The sequence below is a fragment of the Labeo rohita genome, chromosome 5 (genome assembly GCF_022985175.1).
Source record: "Labeo rohita strain BAU-BD-2019 chromosome 5, IGBB_LRoh.1.0, whole genome shotgun sequence".
In the NCBI taxonomy this organism is placed as follows: domain Eukaryota; kingdom Metazoa; phylum Chordata; class Actinopteri; order Cypriniformes; family Cyprinidae; genus Labeo; species Labeo rohita.
This window is the reverse complement of record NC_066873.1, coordinates 27,164,847-27,186,822: the sequence shown is the minus strand read 5'-3', so window position 1 is coordinate 27,186,822 and position 21,976 is coordinate 27,164,847. Positions and strand designations below refer to the sequence as shown.

The following is a 21,976-nucleotide window of genomic DNA, read 5'->3' as shown; positions in this document are numbered from 1 at the left end:
TGTTTTAATTTTCTTGTTTGTTTTTTGCTTATGGTTTGTTTCTTTGTTTTAATACTTGCTTTTGCTTTCATTTTCTTTTTTAATGTTTGTTCATTCTTTTATATTTGTTCCTTTTGTTGTTTTTTTCTGTATGTTCTTGATTTTGTTTTAATTTTTTTGTTTAACTTTTTGCTCATTTATTGTTTCTTTGTTTTCATACTAGCTGTTGCTTTAATTTCCTTTTTAATGTTTGTTCATTCTTTTGTGTATTTGTTGTTTATTTCTTTTTTTGTTGTATTTTTTTTCTTTCTCTCGCTTGTTTGTTTGTTCCTTGTTTTGTTGTTTTTCCGTATGTTCTTTCTTTCGTGCTTTCTTTCTTGCTTTTGTTTTCATTTTCTTGTATGTTTTTTTTTTTTTTTTGCTCATTCATTGTTTGTTTGTTTTCATACTTGCTTTTGCTTCAGTTTACTTTTTTAATGTTTGTTCATTCTTTTGTTAATTGGTTGTTTGTTTCTTATTGTTTTCATTTTTTTCTTTCTCTCACTTGTTTTGTTGTCTCATGTTTTGTTGTTTTTCTGTATTTGTTCTCTTGTTTTTTTTTTTTCTTGCTTTTGTTTTAATTATCTTTTTTTGCTCCTGCATTGTTTATTTATTTCAGTTGAAATTCCTTCCTTCAAATTTTTTTTCATTCATTCTTTCTTTTATTTGTCTTTTTGTTTATCTATTCATTTGTGTTTGGGTAAAAATAAGTCAAACCTATTTTCTATTCTTGCAATAGCCATAAATCACAGCTTTAACCATATAGTGACAGTGACTAATGTAAGTATCAAATATGGTGACTTACGTAACACTGGAATGTCTTATCACAGTTGAGACAACGTTATTTAATAACTAAGTCTAGTCGAGGCGGCCAAATCTTAATTAACCGACAGCAGCTTCAAATGCTTTTTAAATTTACAACAGCATTGAGCACATCGCTTGGATTGCTCTCAGACCACGAAACGGATGGGAGCACAAGGGACAGAATCTAAAACCTTTGGCTGACATAAAGCTCACATTGCCATCACTGTGATTCCCATATGAATAAAAACGCGAACGGCAGTCATGTTTAATGATGTGAAAGAGGATTGTCCACTGCGACCCAGTTTACATAGTGCAGGTTTACTGAAGTATAAAGGGGTAATTCACCCAAAAATAAAAATTCTGTCACCCTTGTGTTGTTGCAAACTTGAATGTCTTTTCGTACATACACTGAAAGTCAGTGGGGTTCGGTATGTTTGGGTGGGTGAGCTATTCGTTTAAGTCAGTGCAGTTTGTAGAATATGGGTGTCACTCTCTTTTATAGCTGAACTGTGTGTGAACGTAACCGCTTTTAGCACTCTAAAACAGGGCTGACTGTATATTGGCATGTATGAACGTAGCCTATTTTGTAGGTATGGTTGATTCTCTGTATCTCTAAATGAGCAGGTTTCTACCATCTCATCTGTGCTGTGCTTTATGTATGTGTTGATGTTTGCCTGTTCATCCGTAGGGAGCTGAGAGCCCTTTATATTTTCCAGTGTCTGGGTGAAGTGAGCTCAGTTTTACATCTGAATGAATCTTCAGCGCTCCTCTTCCACCCCCTCATATCTGCCAGCGTTTGTCTCTGCATTACACACACTCTTAAAAAAATGAATCACGTCACTCCGTGTTTATCACCATTTCTCAGTGGCCAGTAGGTTGCGTTTGAGTTAATCAGTCATTTTTAGCTAAGACTATTTATAGGACAAGTATGTCAGTAGCTGTGGGCTCTATCTCTCTCTCTTTCTCTCTTTCTTCCCCCATTCTTTTTTCTCTCTTTTCTTCTTGTCTTCACAATCTGTATTCCTTCCCTCCTCTCTCATCTCTGTTTCCATGCCCTGTCCTTACGTACAGGGTTTGTGTTTGTTACATTTATATTGCATAAGCGACCGAGACTACTACAGTCCAGGAGGTTCGTTCATAGACTAACCCACACGTTCTGACATTAGTATATTCATGCAGTAGGTTTTTTGCGCATTAAGGAAATTTGTTTGTTAAACTCATCTGTAGCCAAACTGGAAAAAAATAAGGTAAATCTGGAAAAACTATATCATATGAGATGGGACAAAAACGCATACAGGGGCTTTTTTTAGCCTTCGTATCTTGAATATTAGGTAAATAAAACTGCATTCATAAGCTACATCATGTCAGGTCATCATTCTGCATAATGTTCAGGAACTGCGTGCAATGTAAGATAACATGCAATTCTGGGTGGGGCAGGATGCATTAGAATTCGTTAATAATTTTAATGTATAATTTTTCCATAATTACTCACACCAGAATAACACATTAAATCAAAAGCACAGAAAAAAGATGTTTTCTAGCCTTAATGCTTCTAAATTTGATCTGAAACCCCTCTGGAATTGATACGCGATGCACATGTCTTTCCTGCTTTTCGGTTTATGTACCATATTACCAAACAGAATCGGCTAATGCTAAGATAAAATTGCTTCCACTGACTTTTTTCAGCATTAGCATTGTAGTATTAGTCCAAGCATAAGCCCTTAATTACTTGTTACTCCTGCATGGAGGATTCATATTATGCTCAGTACATATATAAATATGCATGTATATTAATTTCTGTGTTTCATACCTTAATGATAGCTTGTGTCTGCCCAAATACAGGACTACATGCTTGTTATGAGGCCACGCCCCCTTGCCCTGTTTCTCCATGCTAATTAGGCTGTCTAACCAGTAGCGGCCTACTTCTGCATTTGACGCTTAGCAACACCCTGTAGAGTTCAGTAATGAAATGGCTATTATTAATTGGTCTCATTTCCTTACCTAATACTTTCACTACTTGGTAGCTCTCACTATCTTTTACCTCTTTGGTATCTCTTTATTAAGCAAGCTTGACTCAGTAGAGACATTTATAGCAGCTTTGACATTTTCATTTTTATATTAACATTCATATTTTTCATCAGCATGTAACAGAGTTAAAAAAAAAATGGTAGCAGTACAGGTAAAAAGTTTAGAGTCAGTAAGAATTTCTTTTTTTTTTTAAAAGAAAGTAATATTTTTATTCAACAAGAGCACATTACGTGGATCAAAAGTAACACTCTCTAAAAATGCTGGGTTAAAAATAACCCAGTGCTAGGTGAAATATAGACAAACCTAGCGAATGGGTTGTAGTTTTTTTTTTTTTTAAGATTTATTTTTGGTGTTTTTATGCCTTTATTTAGATAGGACAGTGTAGATTGACAGGAAGCAAAGTGGGAGAGAGAGATTCGAACTCGGGTCACAGCGCAATGACGCTTTATGTCGACGTGCTAATCACAAGACTATTGGCACCGATGAATAGGTTGTTTTAACACAGCAATTGGGTTTAATGTTTAACCCAAATTTCTGGGTAGTTTTATTTAATTCTGATTAATTGCTTAAAAATGACTATATTTCTTGCTTAAAATGAACCCAAAATTAGTTAATTGGTTAACTAATTTATTAATAAGTTGAATAAAAAATAAAGAAATAATAAACATTTTAATTGCTTATTAATAAATGTTGACCTTTTAATTTTATTGCTGTTGTCTCTAGCAGTTATGTGTATGATTTTTAATTTACAGCTTCTGGATTTATTTTAAGTCAGCCATATAGTAATTTTTAAACAAAAACTGAGTTAAATAAAATTACCTAGAATGCTGGGTTAAACATTTAAACAATTTGCTGGGTCAAAACAACCTAGTCACTGGGTTTGTCCATATTTTATCCAGCGCTTGGTTGTATTTAATCCAATATTTTACTGCAAAATAGTGAAGACGTTTACAGTGTTGTTTCATTTCCAATTTCATATAATTTTATATAAATATCTATTTATTAAAGAAACCTTAAAAAATGTATCATAGTTTCAACTGTATTCAACAATGATAATAATAAGGAAAGTTTCTTGAGCATCAATTCAGCGTATCAGAATGATTTCTGAAGGATCATGTGACACTGAAGACTGGAGTAATGGCTGCTGAAAATTCAGCTTTGCATCACAGGAATATATTATATTTTATAATATAGTACTATAGCATATAGTTGTAATATTTACTGTATTTCTAAAGAAATAAATGCATACTTGGTGAGCATAAGAGACTTATTTTAATACCTAGAAACATACAAAGAATAAGGAGTATATAGGAAAATTATAACAAATTTCAATATTTAAATATTTTAGATAACTAATATTTTCAGATTTAGATTTTTTTTTTCAATAAATAAAAAAATATCAATGTGATTACTTACTGCCTTATAGTGTTAGTAGACTTACCAAAACTTTTGTTTATGTCAGTTCCAGAATATATTCCAGAATAACAGAATCATCCAGCATGCAGGTGTAATATTGTTATGCTACTAAACTACACCACATCTGACCCCATCTGCACACACTCCATCCTAGTTTCCTCCTTTCCTGCCTTCCCTAATTTACAGGTCTGTCCCTGGCTGTGCTCTGCCAGTGAATCTGTCTTGTGGGTATTAATACTGTCAGAGAGGATGGGAAATTAATGGTGCATGTAGTGAAATTAAAGCCCTGCCTAATGACTGCACCTATCTCCTTCCTGACCTTGTCTATCGCAGCCCACAAGGGCACCGGGGTGAACCGTAAATCTCACATATCCGTCTCTATAACCTTAAAGTGTATGTGTGAATGCACTTTATCAATGAAAGCTGTGGAAATAAAAGTGCGCGTTCAGTGCGCTACAGTGCTGGGTTTAACCGAATCTGCATGAATGAAGGGAGGTGTGTCTGTGTGCGGGTATTGCATGATGTGTGTGCGTGTGCATGCATATGTGTATTTGCCAACTCAAGGTTACGCCTGGATATGATTTATTTTTCGGTATTCATGTTTGTCCTCTCGCCTTTCTCTGAATGGCCCGTTTTATGGTTTATAAAAGATGCATCATCTACTGTAATCATGTGTGAGCATGTGTAAATGAGGGCTTTCGCATTTACCTGCTGTATTCGCAACCTCCCTTCCTTCCCCGGTCCCTGCTTCTGTTGTCATAGCAACCCTCTGATGATAACAATAGGGCCTAGAGGTGTTTTGGGAGGGTTCAGGGGGAAAAGGACGGAAAAGGAATAAAGAGAGAAAGAGCGAGTAGAGGCGGAGGAGGCAAAAGAGCTACTTCTCCAGCTGATTGCCATAGCTCATCAAATTCCTTCACATCACCGGCACTATGACTCACCACAGCCCTGCCCAAACACTCTCACCCACTCACACTTTTCTGACTCTCTCTGATTGCTCTGTTTTTGCTGTCTCCCACCACCGATGTCTTCACATCATCGCCGTGATGATGCTAATTAAGTGCATGACAACCATGACCATTTGTATATTTGGAAGGCTCATCTGCTGTTGTCCACATGACGTCCTGCAATAGCAGTGTGTATAGGCAGAAATGGCTTGTGCAGTGATATGTGGGTATCAAGGTTGTAGGGTTGGTTTGAACACAAACTTGATATTATAGTTATTAAAACAAACCGGTGATTAAAGCAATGAGTCACAGGACCTTGATCATATTCACAAAGCAAATTCATCTGCATAGAAGTAAGTCTGGTAATATAGGGAAAATAACACTTACCCCATATCCCAAATTTTCATTTTCTATGTAGTATTAAAAATAAATGGTTTATCCAAAAATGAAAATTGTGGCATTGTTTACTCACTCTCATGTCATTCCAAGCCTGTATGACTTTCTTTTTTCTCTGAAACATAAAAGATATTTTGAGAAATGTCTCAATGGTTGTTTTTTTTGACTCTGCAATGGGAGTCAGTGGTCACCAAAACTGTTTTTGATTATTTACTACATAAATTTGTATCAAATTGCTTGTGACAAGATTTTCAAGTGTTCCAATGACGTTCCAAACCCATAAGATGTTCGGAAATTGAATAAAGTCGTTCATTTAGTTTTCTTTGCGCACAAAAAGTATTCTCGTAGCTTCATAAAGTTAAGGTTGAACCACTGATGTCACCTGGACTATTTTATCGATTTCTATTTTATACTACCTTACATTTAACACATTTAACATAATCAGTACCTGAGATTATCACTGTCATTAGTTAGAATGTTGTTGTTCCAACCGCTAAGTTGCGGAAATAGAAACAGTTTCTAAAATAGAAATTTTACCTGTCGTTGCCATGGCTAGTTAGGACAAAATCTCAGATTAACATGGAAAAGATACCTTTTATTGCGTGTATTTATATAGCAGTTTTTGAAATATGTGACCCTGGACCACAAAACCAGTCATAAGTAGCGCAGGTATATTTGTAGCAATAGACAACAATACGTTGTATGAAAATCATTAGGATATAAGTAAATATCATGTTCCATGAACATGTTTTCTAAATTTCCTACCGTAAATATATTAAGATTTATTTTTAGATTAGTTATATGCATTGCTAAGAACTTCATTTGGACAACTTTAAAGGCAATTTTCTCAACATTTTGATTTTTTTTGCACCCTTCCAGATATCCAAATAGTTGTATCTCAGCCAAATATTGTCCTATCCTAACAAACCATACATCAGTGGAAAGCTTATTTATCGATATTATAAATCTCATTTTAAAAAAATTGACCCTTAAACAAGAAAATAACAGTATTAAGGTTGCAAAGTTCTTTCATTTAGGAATTATATACAATTTCAGCTGTAAAACTGTTATTGTGGTTATACAGCTATCGTGAAGGTCTTGTTTTCAGTTATTCGTTCATATTTTTCTTGTTTGAGACACTTTAAAGTCAGCATGAAATTACATTTCACCACATCTATTTTTTTAACGCATGTTATTCATCTTCAATCAGTTAGTCTGCTTAAACCCAAACCCTTTCTTACAATTAGCTCTTAGCTTACATTCAGACGATCTGCCTCCATCCAATTAACAACTGATGAAAAGAACCAAATCCACCCTACATTTTCTGATTCGGATGTATGTCACAGTATAGAAGTAAAGATCTGTCACTTCTTTCATTACGTTGTGACTTTAAGTTGCCGTATGAACAGGACAATTCCGGAGCCGCTGTTTTCAATCCTAAATACTGACTGTATATGTTGACATATTCCTTAACTGATAAATTAATGCTTGAGTACCAGTGAATGGGGAGAGTGTTTTAATAAACTGAATTTGGCTGTGTTTCTCTTGTTTGTTCTCTCACACTCCTGCAGGGATCTGCCTCAATATGGACACAAGCAGTGGCAGTCCTATTTTGGCCGAACATTTGACGTATACACCAAGCTGTGGAAGTTTCAGCAGCAGCACAGGTCAGCCCTCTAGATGGATCTATTTTTGAACAGAAAGGTCTGTTTTTACCAAAAGCACGAAAAATAAAGCAGGTTTTTTGGCTCAGAACTACATAAGACTGAAGTTTTAACATGCTTGATCAAACTTCCCTCTGATAGCTCGTCTGCACCAATGATGTCAACATTAATGACAGATGATTTCTTATTTGGTTTTGCGTTTCTGGAAAATAGACAAGTCCTGGACAACCGGTATGGTCTCAAGAGGTGGCAGATAGGTGAAGTGGCCTCAAAAATTGGCCAGCTGTACTACCATTACTAGTAAGGTTCTTTTTAACACAGCTCTTTCAAACAGTGTATTTAAGTTTTTTTTTTTTTTTTTGTAAACATTATTATTTTTATTTTATCTTCTTCAGCCTCCGCACTTCAGAAACAAGCTACCTAAATGAAGCCTTTTCCTTTTATTCGGCCATTCGCCAACGATCATATTACCACCAAGTCAACAAAGAAGACAGGTGAAAACAAGCTACAATCAACTGCGATGAGCAAAGTTGATACTTATTTGTTTTTATTTACTATGTTCTGGAAAATAACATACTTTTGAGTGACAAATTTCAGATTTATGTGTTTAACAGTCGTCAGTTTATTAATCTTGCCCCGTGTCCTTTGTGCAGGCCAGAGCTTGTTGTAAAAAAGCTGAGGTATTATGCTCGGTTTATCGTTGTTTGTCTGTTGCTCAACAAGATGGACCTGGTTAAAGTGTTGGTCAAGGTAAGTCATGGACAGCAGACTAAACAGAGCCAGTTACACATTTGTAGTCCATGGCTCACTATTGATATTCAGTTGAGCAGAGGTTCTTGCCAAAAGATCATTCAGCGCAGACAGTCTGTTGGCCACTTATGCAGCTGAAATTAAGACAAAATTCATGCCTCATCAATTTTGGCACCGTTTAAGTAAAATTACACACTGTCAGCCATTACTCATATACATTTTGTAGGGTTTTTTGATGTTATAATTGGTTTTACAAAGGACTAATCCATATACTGCCAACAATGTACTGTTTATGAGAAGAAAAACACAGTGGGGTATATATGGGTGTGTCTGAGACCATCTGTGGTGTCTTTTTCTGCAGGAGCTGTCTGAAGAGATTGAGGACTACACCCAGCGCTTCAACACAGAGGACCAGTTAGAGTGGAACCTGGTGCTGCAGGAAGTTGCTGCTTTTGTGGAGGTGAGGTTATTTTGTTTTTTAAGTCTCTCGCAGCGCATAAAAATGCTCAGTATTGTATGATTAAAGTCACCATGAAACACTAAAGTTCTGGGGAAAATTCTGCGTCTGATTTACTAACAATGCACACATTAAGGAACACAGACGCAGCCAGATCATTTCCATAATGACCAGCGCAATCTTCCAAGAGCAGCGCAAATTACCGCCTGCTTTAAGACGTGCTTTTTTGGGCGTTAAATAATGGTGCAAATGCAATTAATTTGACGTGCACAATTGTTAGTAAATTGTGTTGTGAAATTCATTTTAATACTCTTCTCCCATAAATTTTGTGTCTGAAAGGGAAACACCTACAAATGCATATTCAATAAGGTCAGATGCAAAAATAACTGTCCATGCCTTTTCAGCGCTAATTCTTCACTGTGCGTCTTTAGTAAATCCTGACAGTACTATTTTAACGTCAAAAGACAGTTTGTGTTGACGCAAGCTGTTAGTAAATTTGGCCGTAAAAGTGTTAAATCTGAAATGATTTTAATTACATTACCAGAATATATCTAATTACCAGAATATATCAAATATATCTTAATTTGTGTTTCGCAAATAAACAAAGGTCTTATGGGTTCGGAACGACATGAGGATAAGTAATTAATATTTGAGATATTGTGAAATTGAAGCTTTCTGATCCTGCATAGACAGCAGTGTAATGTCCATGAGCAGTGTTGCCAGTGTCACAGTTTTCCCACACAATTGGGCTATTTTGAAAATGCAGTCGCAGGAATAATTACAGAGCCACAGGTTGCATTTTTTTGGACTACTCTTATAATGTACCACAGCCGCCCCAAGTGTATCTATGGACGTATAAAAATAAAATAGATCTTTTTACTGATGTGTGTTATACTTTCATCCATGTTTTAATATCAAACACTGTTTTGTCGTGCATTATCTTATTTGACAAAAATAAAAATGCAATATTTTAGTTGTAAATTAATTGTTTTATATTATATTATATTATATTATATTTATTATATTAAAAGGTTGATTAAATTGTTAGTTTTATTTACCAGTTTAGTTTACCAGTATTAAATCATAAAACACAAAATAAAATGTGGGGGTGGGGGGAATATAATACATATTATATGTCTATTTATATCTCTCTCTCTATATAATACAGAATATACAGAAATTATACAGAAATATAATACTGTAATGCAGAAAAAGTCTTGCTAAGATTCAAAACATAGAATAAATAAAATCAAAATGTTTTTTTAAAGGACATTAATGGAATAAAGCAGCTGTCCGCTGTGATCAGACAGGGCAAAAATTGGGCTAGTTTTCATTCCTTTTGGGCGGGTTTTGAGTAAGCTTTGGGCTGGAAATTTTTCTGGGACCTGGCAACCCTGTCCATGTGACATCAGTGATTTAACTTTCATTTATAAAGCTTCGACAATACTTTTTGTGCGCAGAGAAAACAGAAATAATGACTTAGCAGCAGAGACTGACACGGAAGAGAAGAAATTGTCAAATAGAGTTATATTTGTTTTCTTTGCGCACAAAAAAGTTTTCTTATAGCTTCATAACATTACGGTTGAACCACTGATGTCACATGGACTATTTTCACAATGTCTTTACTACCTTTCTAGGTCTTGAATGTGTCAATTGTGTTGCTGTCTATGCAGGGTCAGAAAGCTGTCAGATTTCATCAAAAATATCTTAATTTGCGTTCTGAAAATGAACGAAGATCTTACGTGTTTGGAACGACATAAGAGTGAATAATTAATGATTCATGTTTCATATTTTCTTGACATTTGTGTATTATTGTTCTACCTACACAGGCAGATCCCCTTATGGTCCTAAATGATGACAATGCCGTGGTGGTAATATCCAATCGGTTGCAGGAGGGCGGTGTGCCCCCTCTTGAACAGGGCATGGTGGTTGGCCAGCTCACCTTGGCAGATGCGCTCATCGTTGGCAACTGTAACAATCAGGTGGGAGTACAGTACACCAAACACCTAGCAGGCTGAACAAGTTACATAATATGTCAAATTCAAGCAGTGCTTTCTTATGTAAATGATTAGGCACTTCAAACTTGTCATGTAGGTTATAATAACTAAAGTGTTTTATTGTTGTCCGGTTTTTGTAACGGATGGATTTTATCTGGTTCACAGGTGAAGTTTAGCGAGCTGACCATCGATATGTTTCGTATGCTTCAAGCGCTTGAGAGGGAACCAGTGAACCTGGCCACACAAAGCTCCAAGCCAGGGACACTTGTAAGAGAAGACTCTTACACTCTTCCAGTCACTCTCTATGTTGAGTGTTTCTGAGTATTTCCACCCTTCCTCCCTTGCTATTTCAGTACTTCACCTTTTCCAGTGGCTCTCTCACTGTTCTTTCTCACTCCGCCTGCTCCCGGTGTCTCTCTATTCCTCTCTCACTCATTTATCTCTCTCATTATAGGAGCCCAATGAAAAGCCAGCCAAGAGAGAGAACCCTCATAAATATCTCCTCTACAAACCAACCTTCAGCCAGCTCTACACTTTCCTGTCTGCCTCCTTCAAGGTTTGGCTGATGTCATTGCAGTTTTTAGCACCTGTCAATTTATTGTCACTCTAGCCTGTCATTTACGTCCTGGTTCGACTCTATATTGCATCAAGACCTTGTACTAGGCACGATGATTAATCTCAAATCAAATGCGCCGTATATTCTGAGCTAACATACTCCTAAATGACATTTTTACTTTTAGCAAACATTCACTATCGTTCAAAATTAAAATAATTTTTTACTTACATTCATCATGGATGCATTAGATTGATCAGTAAAGACTTTTACGTTGTTTGTTTATTTATTTATTTATTTATTGGTTTATCCACAAAAAAGCAGCACTACTGCTTTCAACATTGATGATAACAGTAGAGAAATATTTCTTTAGCATCAAATTAGCATATTTGATTTCTGAAGGACTGGAGTAACAACTGCAACAAATCATCACAGGAATAAATTACATTTGAAAATGTATTGAAATAGAAGACAGTTATTGCAAATGGTAATAATATTTTACAATATTATTGTTTTTAGTGCATTATTAATCAAATACAGTTGAAGTCAAAAGTTTACATACACCTTGCAGAATCTGCAAAATGTTAATTATTTGAGCAAAATAAGAGGGATTGTACAAAATACATGTTATTTTTTATTTAGTACTGACCTAAATATGTCTTTTATGTGAAATGTCTTTTACGTATAGTCCAGATGAGAAAATAATAGTTGAATTTATAAAAATGACCTTGTTCAAAAGTTTACATACACTTGATTCTTAATACTGTGTTGTTACCAGGATGATCCACAGCTGTTTTTTTGTTTAGTGATAGTTGTTCATGAGTCCCTTGTTTGTCCCGAACAGTTAAACTGCCTGCTGTTCTTCAGAAAAATCCTTCAGGTCCCACCAATTCTTAGGTTTTTCAGCATTTTTATGTATTTGAAACCCTTTCCAACAATGACTGTATGATTTTGAGATGCATCTTTTCACACTGAGAGACCCATATGCAACTATTACAGAAGGTTTAAATGCTCACTGATGCTTCAGAAGGAAACACAATGCATTAAGAACCAGGAGTGTAAACATTTGACCAGAATGAAGATGTGTACATTTTTCTTATTTTGCCTAAATATCTTTTTTTTTTTTTTCATTTAGTCCTGCCCTTCAGAAGCTACAGAAGATACTTAAATGTTTCCCATTAAATTTAGTCTGATCTTTAAATTCAAAAGGTTTTTAAATTCAAATGCATTTTGTTTCCTTAAGAAATATCAGTGAGAGGTTGAACCTTCTGTAATAGTTGCATCCCTCTTATTTTGGTAAAATAACATTTTGCAAATTCTGCAAGGTGTGTGTAAACTTTTGATTTGAACTGTAATTAGCATAAGAGACTTCTTTCAAACCAACCCAAATTTTTAATAATGTACTTATTTAAAATGTAAGTCTTTCTCTTAAGCAAAAACATGGTCAGATTTTATTGTAAAGCCCAGTTCTCACTATTAACTAACTAACTATGCCTCAATAAACTCCTAATTGCTGCTTAATAATAGTTACGTTTAGGTAGTTGATAAGTTTAGATATTGGGTACGATTAGGGATGCAGAATATGGTCATGCAGAATATGTGTCTGGTAAGTACTAGTAAACGGCCAATATGCTAGTAATATGCATGCTAATAAGCAACTCATTTATAGTGATAATTGCTCCCTATACTAAAGTAATTATCTCTTGTACTACACAGATTTATATCCAATCAAAAATGCTCACTCGAATGAGAATGTTACTTCCTCTAAAATGTAAAACTTATAGCTAGGCTAAATCCTTTTGGCTTTTTAAAAGCTATTTAAAAGCCCCTCCATATTCCTCGCCCAAACCTGTTTCAATAGGAAACATGTTAACACAGCTCATCGAATAATTTGATGGGGCTTTTAAAGCCTCAGGATCTCATTACGATTCAAGATTCAAGGGCAAAGATAAATAAAACTGCTGTGTTTCTATGCTGTTGCATTCTGGTTGACTATCCTGTGCACTAGTTTGGGTTCTGTTCTCGAGTGGCATCTCATGTGTGAGTGTGCGTGTGGCAGCATGGCATGCTACCGGGGTGTTAGCGTGTTACTATCTGCTCTGCTGTAGCGTAGCACCTCAAGAGTGTGAGGAAAACCCACACGCACACATGACTCAGATACTTGTGTGCATTTGCTATGCTGCAGTTCATTTTTAACTCTCAGACGCCCCTATTTTTAGGTTGTTTTCTATCTTGCTTCTTGTTTTGTTTAGATAAATAATGACAAGTAATTGTCACAGGCACTTGCATGTGCACGTTTTTTTTTACAATTTCCCGTCATTAGCTGTTCTGTGTGTGTGTTTCTCTATTTGCAAAGATGAATACTACCTCCTGTTATATTTTGAAATGTGTTATTAGTCTTACAAGCGCTACGGAGATGCTCTGGCTGCGTAGCACTTAGCGTGCCACTGAAGTTAATAATTAGCTTGCTATGACACTGCTTTACCATTTGTACTATTGTGAATGTTCTGATTTAATTAGCTGATTTAATGGATTCATTTTTCTGTTCTAGTCATTAAAAGTTTTCTTTTCTTTCTCTGATTCTTTTATTGCTAGGAGCTGCCAGCCAATAGTGTCCTGCTGGTGTATCTCTCTGCCACTGGAGTGTTTCCTACTGGACGCTCAGAGAGTGAAGGTACGCCAATGTGTTTTAGCACACTGCTGTTCTGACTGGAATATTTTTCTCGTAGTATTTACATAAATATCTACTAAATATACACTACCAGTCAAAAGCATTTGAACAGTAAGACGTTTTGTTTTTTTAAAGAAGTCTCTTCTGCTCACCAAGCCTGCATTTATTTGATCCAAAGTACAGTAAAATGTTTAAATATTTTTACTATTTAAAATAACGTTTTTCTATTAGAATGTATTTCAAAATGTAATTTATTCCGGTGATTTCAAGGCTGAAATTTTAGCATAATTACTCCAGTCTTCAGTGTCATATGATCCTTCACAAATAATTCTAATATTCTGATTTGCTGCTCAAAAAAAAAAAAAATATATATATATATATATATATATATATATATATATATATATATATATATATATATATATATATATATAATTACTATTATTATTAAGTAGATTTTTTCAGGTTTCTTTGATGAACAGAAAAAACACATTTATCTAAAAAAAGATTTTTTTGGTTACATTCTAAATGTCTATATCATCACTTTTGATCAATTTAAAGCATCATTGCTTAAAAGTATTCATTTATGTAAAATTTTATGTAAAATTAAAAAAAAATTATACTGACTTTTATACTGACAAGCTTTTGAATGGTATAATGTTACAAAAGCTTTTTATTTCAGTTAAATGCTCATCTTTGGATCTCTCTATTCATCAAAGAATCCTGAAAAAATATTATATTGATAAATATTGATAATAATGATAATAAAAAATGTTTCTTGAACAGCAATCATTAGAATGATTTCTGAAGGATCACGAGACACTGAAGACTGGAGTAAAGATGCAGAAAATGAAGCTTTGATCACAGGAATAAATTACATTTTAAAATATATTCAAATAGAAAACAGTTATTTTAAATAGTAAAAATGTTTCAAAATGTTACGGTTTTTGCTGTACTTTGGATCAAATACATTTCTTAAAAAACATAAAACTTTTGACTGGTAGTGTAAACACTTTTGAAAAGCTCCTCAGATAATCAAACAGAACAGAAGTTGATCCACCTAGAAAAGTAGTCCCAGTGCAAAACCAAGATTTAGACTTCCATTATGCTTCATTTTGATGAATGATCCACACAGGAAGGAATCAGATCTGTCATATCATTATTATTTAACATCTCATTTTCCTTACTTACAGGACCTTATGATTTTGGAGGTGTCTTGACCAATACTAATCGAGATGTGGTAAACGGCGAGATGGTGCAGAAGAGAAACCAGGCACAAAAAGAGATGCACTGGTGAGCTTTCACTGATATCCATTCTGTGTTTGTCTACTGTACATAACACTTGTTTGAGACACTGAGGTGTTATTTAACATGCATGTATGGGCAAATGTGTGTTTTTCAGTCTCCACCCAGGAGACCTTTTCCCCTTCACCAGGAAACCTCTGTTTATCATTGTCGACTCATCCAACAGCACAGCTTATAAGGTGAGACATCAACTCTCCGTCTCCCTTTATTTGTCACACGCTCACATTTCTTCCATCATTGCAGCATTCTGTGACATCATAAGGCCATTTATTATTCAACAGCAGCCATGTGGTTGCTCTATAAATAAGACTTCTTGAATAGAATAAACATGAGAATAGTCAACAGTAGTAGGGACACAGTTGTAGTTTTTGTTTTTACTCACAGGCTGATTTGATCACCCTTTGTTTTCATTTTTTTCCTCCTCAACTGATTTTCTTTATTTGGCTGCTTAGTTCAGTAACGGAGCGCCCCCTTGTGTACATTTGTAACACGTTCGCATTATGTACTACTAGAGCAAATTTACTGTTAAAAATGATTTTTCATGTAACTCTAGTTTAATGACTTTCTGTCTTTCTACAGAATTTCTCCAATCTGTTTGGCCAGCCACTTGTTTGCCTGCTTTCTCCGACAGTGTATCCGAAGAGCATGCAAGGTCTCCTTTTTTTTGTTGTTTTGACACTGTGTTAGCAAACAGAAAACATTTTTAATATTTGCGTAACAATTTTTTTAAACTTTTCTAAGCAGTAGGATTGTCTGTTATTTATATTGAGAATCTATTGTATTTTTATACTGTTGTTTTGTTCTTTACTCACTCGCAGATCAGTGTCAGCGTGGGAGTCTGTTTACTCTTTTCCTTTACAACCCCCTCATGGGCTTCCTGTCTGTGTGTGGACTGAGCAGCATGCGCTTTGGATTGTGGGAAAAGGCCCAGGAACTCCTACGGAAGGTTTTCCATGACATTGGCCAGATGATCACGAGTTCCCGAGCTATAGGTAATGCCAATATGTGCCGTCATCCCCTTTTTACGCTTGCATTAGTTTTCGTACATTATATATGACTCTGTTTTCTTGTTGACTGTCTTCCAGATCAGGCATATCTGCAGTTTTATGGTGATGAATTTCTGCGTTTGCTCATGATCCGTTTCGTGTTCTGCTGCGCCACGCTCCGACTACACAAGCTCTTCCGGGTGAGACTAAACTGAATACATTTTGTCAGTATAATTCAATATAATAAACACAATTTGATTTAATAATGATAATGTTTATCGATAACAGTAATATTTTTCTCACAAATAAATAAATATTAAATATTTATACCTCTTATTTGTGACCCTGGACCACAAAACCAGTCATAAGTAGTGCGGTTTTATTTGTAGCAATAGTCAACAATACATTGTATGGGTCAAAATTATCGATTTTTCTTTTATGTCAAACATCATTAGGATATTAAGTAAAGATCATGTTCCATGAAGATATTTTGTAAATTTCCTACTGTAAATATATCAAAACCTAATTTTTGATTAGTAACTAGAGCTTTATTTGGACAACTTTAAAGGTGATTTTCTTGATATTTTGATTTTTTTGCACCCTCAGATTCCAGATTTCCAAATAATTGTATCTCAGTTAAATATTGTACTATCCTAACAAAGCTTATTTATTCAGCTTTTAGATAATGTATAAATCTTTGACCCTTACAGTTGGTACAGTTGTGGTCCAGGGTCACTTTTTTATTTTTCTTTTAAATATGTGGACTAAAATGATGGTGCACTTATACTGATCAACAGCTATTTGTGCACTGTGTTGTTAGTGTGAACTAAAACTACAACTATTTTTATAATGTTTTCATTACTTGAAATGAAATATAAATAATATATGAAACTTAAAACAAATTAAGTGTAAATTTACAAAATATACGAAAATTTGAAATATGAAAATTAGAAAGTGAAATAAAAGCTGAGGTGCTAAAATTACTAAAATTAAAACTGAAAAGAAAAAAGCTAAATAGAAAAAAAGCACATAAAATGAATAAACAAAAAGTTAAAGCTTTTTCAAGATATTAATGGATATTGTAATAGTATACAAATGATTCTAAAATAAAAAGTTCAAATTCAAATGTTCTTATACAAATAGTACTAAAATAAAACATTTGCATCCCACAATCCCAAATAGTTACAGTGGCATGCAAAAGTAATAGAACCCCTTGCAGAATCTGTAAAAATGTGAATATATTTAACAAAATAAGACAGATCATACAAAATGCATATTATTTTTTATTTAGTACTGTCCTGAATAAGATATTTTACATCAAAGATATTTACATATAGTCCACAAGACAAAAAATGGCTGAAATTATTAAAATAACCCCCTTCAAAAGTTTGGGAACCCTTGATTCTTAATACTGTGTGTGGTTACCTAGATGATCTACAATTGTTTTTTTGTTTGGTTTTGTTTTGTTTTTTTGTTCATGAGTCCCTTGTTTGCTCTGAACAGTTAAACTGAGCACTGTTCTTCAGAAAAATCCACCTGTCCAATGTCGTGCAGATTCTTTGGTTTTCCAGCATCTTTTATGTAAAATATCTTACTCAGGACAGTGATAAATAATAAAAAATAATAATATGCATTTTGTATGATCTCTCTTTTTGTTAAAATTATTAATATTTTCACAGATTCTGCAAGGGGTTCCCAAACTTTTAATTAAAATGTACTTTTTTATGATTTCATGTCGTATATCTCCTGGTTGCACTATACACTCCACAATTTGAGGACCACTGACTGAAAACTGCTACCACATTTACAAGATATTGTCACAAAGCAGCTGGATGAGAATGTTTCTATGTGCATGTTACAGGAAGCAAGGAGCTTTCCAGAATCGTACCCGCCGCTGCCGAAACAGGAGATGGTGGAGAGCAGCCTTCTACAGAAACATGTGCTGGAGCTGGCGGCCATGTTGGACGTGCAAAACCTCTTCTCCGATGGCATGTTGGATAACTATTGACCACATGGTGGCACCATGCCAACCCGCAGACACACACACACACACACATGCTCACGCCCAAACACACGCATACACAAGTTGTAGGTAGTTTCTTCTGAATAAGCTAGTTGTTTAACCTAATCTCATTAGAGCTAGATAGTTTAATAACTACTCAAGAGAAAATATCTCATCTTTGTGGGCAGATATTTACGATTTGTCGAGTTCACATGTATTTTTAGATCTTAAGGAGCTACACACACCCAGCGTCGCTCCCGACATACAGGAAAATTTACTACATGCATGTACCGTATGAGTGTACGAGCGCAGGCACACGGGCGTTCAGACCTGTCGAGGGCAGCTATCGCCGCTTCTGAAGGCGATAAGAGAGCACAAGATGACAATTGAGAAGACTTGGAAACATTTTTTATGCGAATTGGTGTAATTCCAAGGAGATTCTTCCAAAAAAAGATGAGCCTACGGCTTTGGCAAAACGCATTTTGCAGAAGGACGTTTGTTTTCCTTCTCAACACTTTGCCTCTGCAACGTTTACACAACTTTTTCCATAGGGAGCGTGTTGCATGTTTGCATTTTTTTGCTCCGTCTTGGCATTTTGTTTGTTTTCGTTCATTAAAACGTGTTTGTTTTTCAAATTCCGCTGACTTTCGAAGGAGGTCCACCGCGCCGTGCCTCTTCTGGGTTACTTGGGTCATCAGCTAAGCGGTCCTTAATTAATTAACGCTACGTCGACACCTGAATCTCCGTTTTTATCGAGCGTTTCTTCAAAGAGATTCTTTTTAGCATGCCTTGGTAGTGTGGTAAGCCCATACTCGCATAGCTGATGTAATAACCTAATGTCTTATTCCATGTGTGCAGTGGACACCAATAGCCAACAGAGTTCTCTTTTATAGTGTCACAGAGACGTACAGGCGTACTCCTGTATATAAGTACAAATTTGTGTACATATCTATATATAAATCTATATAAATATATGTATAGTTCTATAAGAAGTCAATGTGATGCAGAGAAGTGTGTCCGTCTGGGTTGTTCGTCGTGGCAGATCTGTGAAAAGATGACCCTCTGCATGTGACAGGGGCAGTGTTCTTTTGTCTAATCTGTGAACGGACCATGCCACTGTCTCGACTGCGCACCCTCCCGCTGCTTCACGCGAGTGCAGTCAGCTGACATTCCAAGGATCACGGCATAAGAGCGTCCCTCTTTCGCAACCCCATCTGTCTCAAGGACAAGTGCACTGCGTCGGTCTAATACGAAGTGATGTGATCAGTGTTTCGTTCGTTTCATTTCGTCATGATGTTGATAACGGTTACAATAATAGCCTTGCACTTTACTTGCACTATTTAAGTTTGATTCTGATGTTATTTATTGTGCTGTTGGCAAGAGGCATGTCTGATCATTCCGTTATGTCGTGCTTGGCAAATAGCTTATCATTTCCTCCATCTGTGATCTGTGTTAGAAAACTGATTGATTTTTCAATGTTTACAGACCTTCTCCCCCGAACTGCAGGTTTGATCGTGGCCATTCGAATGGGACCAAAAGATTCTTGCATGTGGAGAGCACAATGTCCCATACAATTCTAGTACCCTGTCATCTCTCTGTCTGTAGTTTAGATATTTTTCGCACATAGCTGCTTCTGCTCGCGTATCTTTTTGAATAATCCTCTTGTATAAAAAAGAAAGAGGTTTGCTATCAAACAAATCACTGCCAAACAGAATCAACCTACACATGGAATATCCACTGCCCGAATTAAGCAGACAACTGAGTTGTCTTTGCTCTCGCAGGCACAAATTGTTTCACAGCCTAGCTTTTTTTTTATTGTGTCGTTTTCGTTTGCCAAAAGGAGAAGGGCTGGATGGAGATGAAGAGGGAAACAGATGGTGGATGTCACTGTTTCCTTTCTGTCTAGTTGTCTGACCTTGACTGGTGGACCGTCGAATGTTTTTGCCTTATTTAATTTGTATTAGTAACTTTCCAGGAACCTATAAATTAACCCTGTAAGTTCTCACTCGGACTGTCCCGGTATAGTGCTGTATTCACACCACACCATTTAGCTGAGAGCACAGGGGTGAATACAGACTTGAAGCACTTACACGTGAAACTTACCGACCTAAAATTTAGGGGGAAATGCAATACCCTTTTTAAAATCATTTTAACAAAGTGCTTTCTTACCAATTGCCCGAATTTCTGTAGTGGATGCATGTTAATTAGCTGATCTGTTATTGTTAATGTCGTTGCCCCCGCTCCATTTTAATGCGATCTGTAAATGCATTAGCGGCCACGATTGGAAGGAACGGAAAGAAAACCAACCGCATTTGTTTTCTATTGTAAACACGGGGCCAGATCTAAGGTGTAGTACGGGTGATTTCTACCAGTTCCTACTGTTGTGGGAGGGAACATTTTCAAAAGTGATGTAATGGTCAGAATACTCTTTCTTTATAAGTTAAGGGGTTCTAGAGTTGCTAGTTGAACATACTTGCATTGTCCAGTTGTCATGTGTTTTTAATCACTAAACTGTTTTGTCTTATCTGTTGCCAAATTATATTTGATGTTTGTTGTTAAATGCAGAAAAAAAGAATACAGAAAAAAAATGTGATGATACCAAAACATGCAAGCTTTTTGTTTTTAAGAATGCTATTTAAGAACATTAAAAAGTTTATGACTGTTTTGCTTAATTCGTGGTGTTCCTTCATCCGTTATATGTGCTAATCGCACTAGAACTGATAGTTTGATTATATTGTGATTACAAAGTGATTACATTGGGGGTGCAATTGACCCTTCGCAAACAGCTTGACTGACATGCGATCTGACCAATCAGAACGCTAAATCCGCCATTTCATCCAAGAATCAAATCAGACAGGAGAGTAGATAAACTTTGGTGGACTTGGAAAATTTTATGTATTGACGTCTTTCCGTGGTTGAAATTAAATATGTTCTGATGTTCATTCATGTTTATTTCGTGCTTTGGTTCAGACGATCGGTTCATGTGTCAATTGATCTAATAAGGCAATACAGTGATCTGTCACGACACATTAAAGAGCCTCAAAATGATATTTATTGTTTGAACTACTTTAAAAAAGCTAGCATTTTAAAGCTGAGACCTTGTTTCATACCAGAAGTAACCTGCTTGTCTTGTCTGTTGTGTGTTGTCAGTTTCCTTTTTGTTCCACAATGTATTTTTCACTGTGTGAGAGCATGATGTGTAGTGTGAGAGTGGCATTGTTTGTCAGACATAGCAACAGTAACTAAGGAGGGTGGGTTTTTGCGTCAATTTGACCCTTCGCAAAGACCCACCCCCCCTTTGTTACTGTTGATATGTCTGACAAACCATAGCACTCTCATGCCACACATTATGTTTCCACAGAGTGAAAAATACATTGCAGAGCAAACAGGACACTGACAATACGCCAACAGACAAAACAGAGTAGGTTACTTTTGGTATGTAATGGTCTTTGCTTTAAAATTGTCATTTTGTAAGAAATTCCAGCAATAAATACTGTTTTGTGGCTGTTTAATGTGACATGAACCAGTCATCTCTTCTTCTTTACTAGTTATAGCACAAAATAAACACGAATGAACATCAGAAGGTACCGTTTCAACTGCGGAAAAAACAATACACACCATTTTACAAGTTGAAATTCACCAATGTTAATCTACTCTCCTGTCTGGCTTGCTTGTTGGACAAAATGACAGATTCGGCGGTATGATCAGATCGCCTGTCAATCAGTCTCCCACAAAGGGTCAATTTAAATATTTTCTTTTTATATTAGGTTATCTTTGCAATCATCCAATGCTCACTTAATGTACCTTTAAATCACTCTAAATATAGGTATAGTACACCCAAAAATGAAAATTCTGTCATTAATTACTCACTCTCATGTCGTTCCAAACCTGTAAGACTTAATTTGTCTTAGGAACACAAATTAAGATATTTTAGATGAAATCTGAGAGCTTTCTAACTCTCCATAGACAGCAAGGATCCTAC

The 21,976-nt window shown here is 35.6% G+C and overlaps 1 protein-coding gene across 5 annotated transcripts in view; it reads left to right on the top strand.

The window, feature by feature from the left end:
- scai (suppressor of cancer cell invasion) overlaps nucleotides 1-20,666 on the top strand; it is a 34,440-nt gene extending 13,774 nt beyond the window's left edge. For 4 of the 5 annotated variants that reach the window (XM_051110369.1, XM_051110368.1, XM_051110366.1 and 1 more), the window contains 15 exons: nucleotides 7,181-7,276; nucleotides 7,487-7,573; nucleotides 7,669-7,767; nucleotides 7,927-8,023; nucleotides 8,385-8,483; nucleotides 10,310-10,462; nucleotides 10,643-10,783; nucleotides 10,932-11,033; nucleotides 13,626-13,704; nucleotides 14,895-14,994; nucleotides 15,104-15,185; nucleotides 15,586-15,658; nucleotides 15,825-15,998; nucleotides 16,092-16,192; nucleotides 17,854-20,666. In XM_051110369.1, the coding sequence (XP_050966326.1) occupies nucleotides 7,181-7,276; nucleotides 7,487-7,573; nucleotides 7,669-7,767; nucleotides 7,927-8,023; nucleotides 8,385-8,483; nucleotides 10,310-10,462; nucleotides 10,643-10,783; nucleotides 10,932-11,033; nucleotides 13,626-13,704; nucleotides 14,895-14,994; nucleotides 15,104-15,185; nucleotides 15,586-15,658; nucleotides 15,825-15,998; nucleotides 16,092-16,192; nucleotides 17,854-18,000 (1,630 nt within the window). In that variant the 3' untranslated portion in view covers nucleotides 18,001-20,666. The remainder of the gene's footprint in view (nucleotides 1-7,180; nucleotides 7,277-7,486; nucleotides 7,574-7,668; nucleotides 7,768-7,926; nucleotides 8,024-8,384; nucleotides 8,484-10,309; nucleotides 10,463-10,642; nucleotides 10,784-10,931; nucleotides 11,034-13,625; nucleotides 13,705-14,894; nucleotides 14,995-15,103; nucleotides 15,186-15,585; nucleotides 15,659-15,824; nucleotides 15,999-16,091; nucleotides 16,193-17,853) is intronic. The other variant, XM_051110370.1, reaches the window with a different exon arrangement.
- Nucleotides 20,667-21,976: the final 1,310 nt, after the last annotated feature.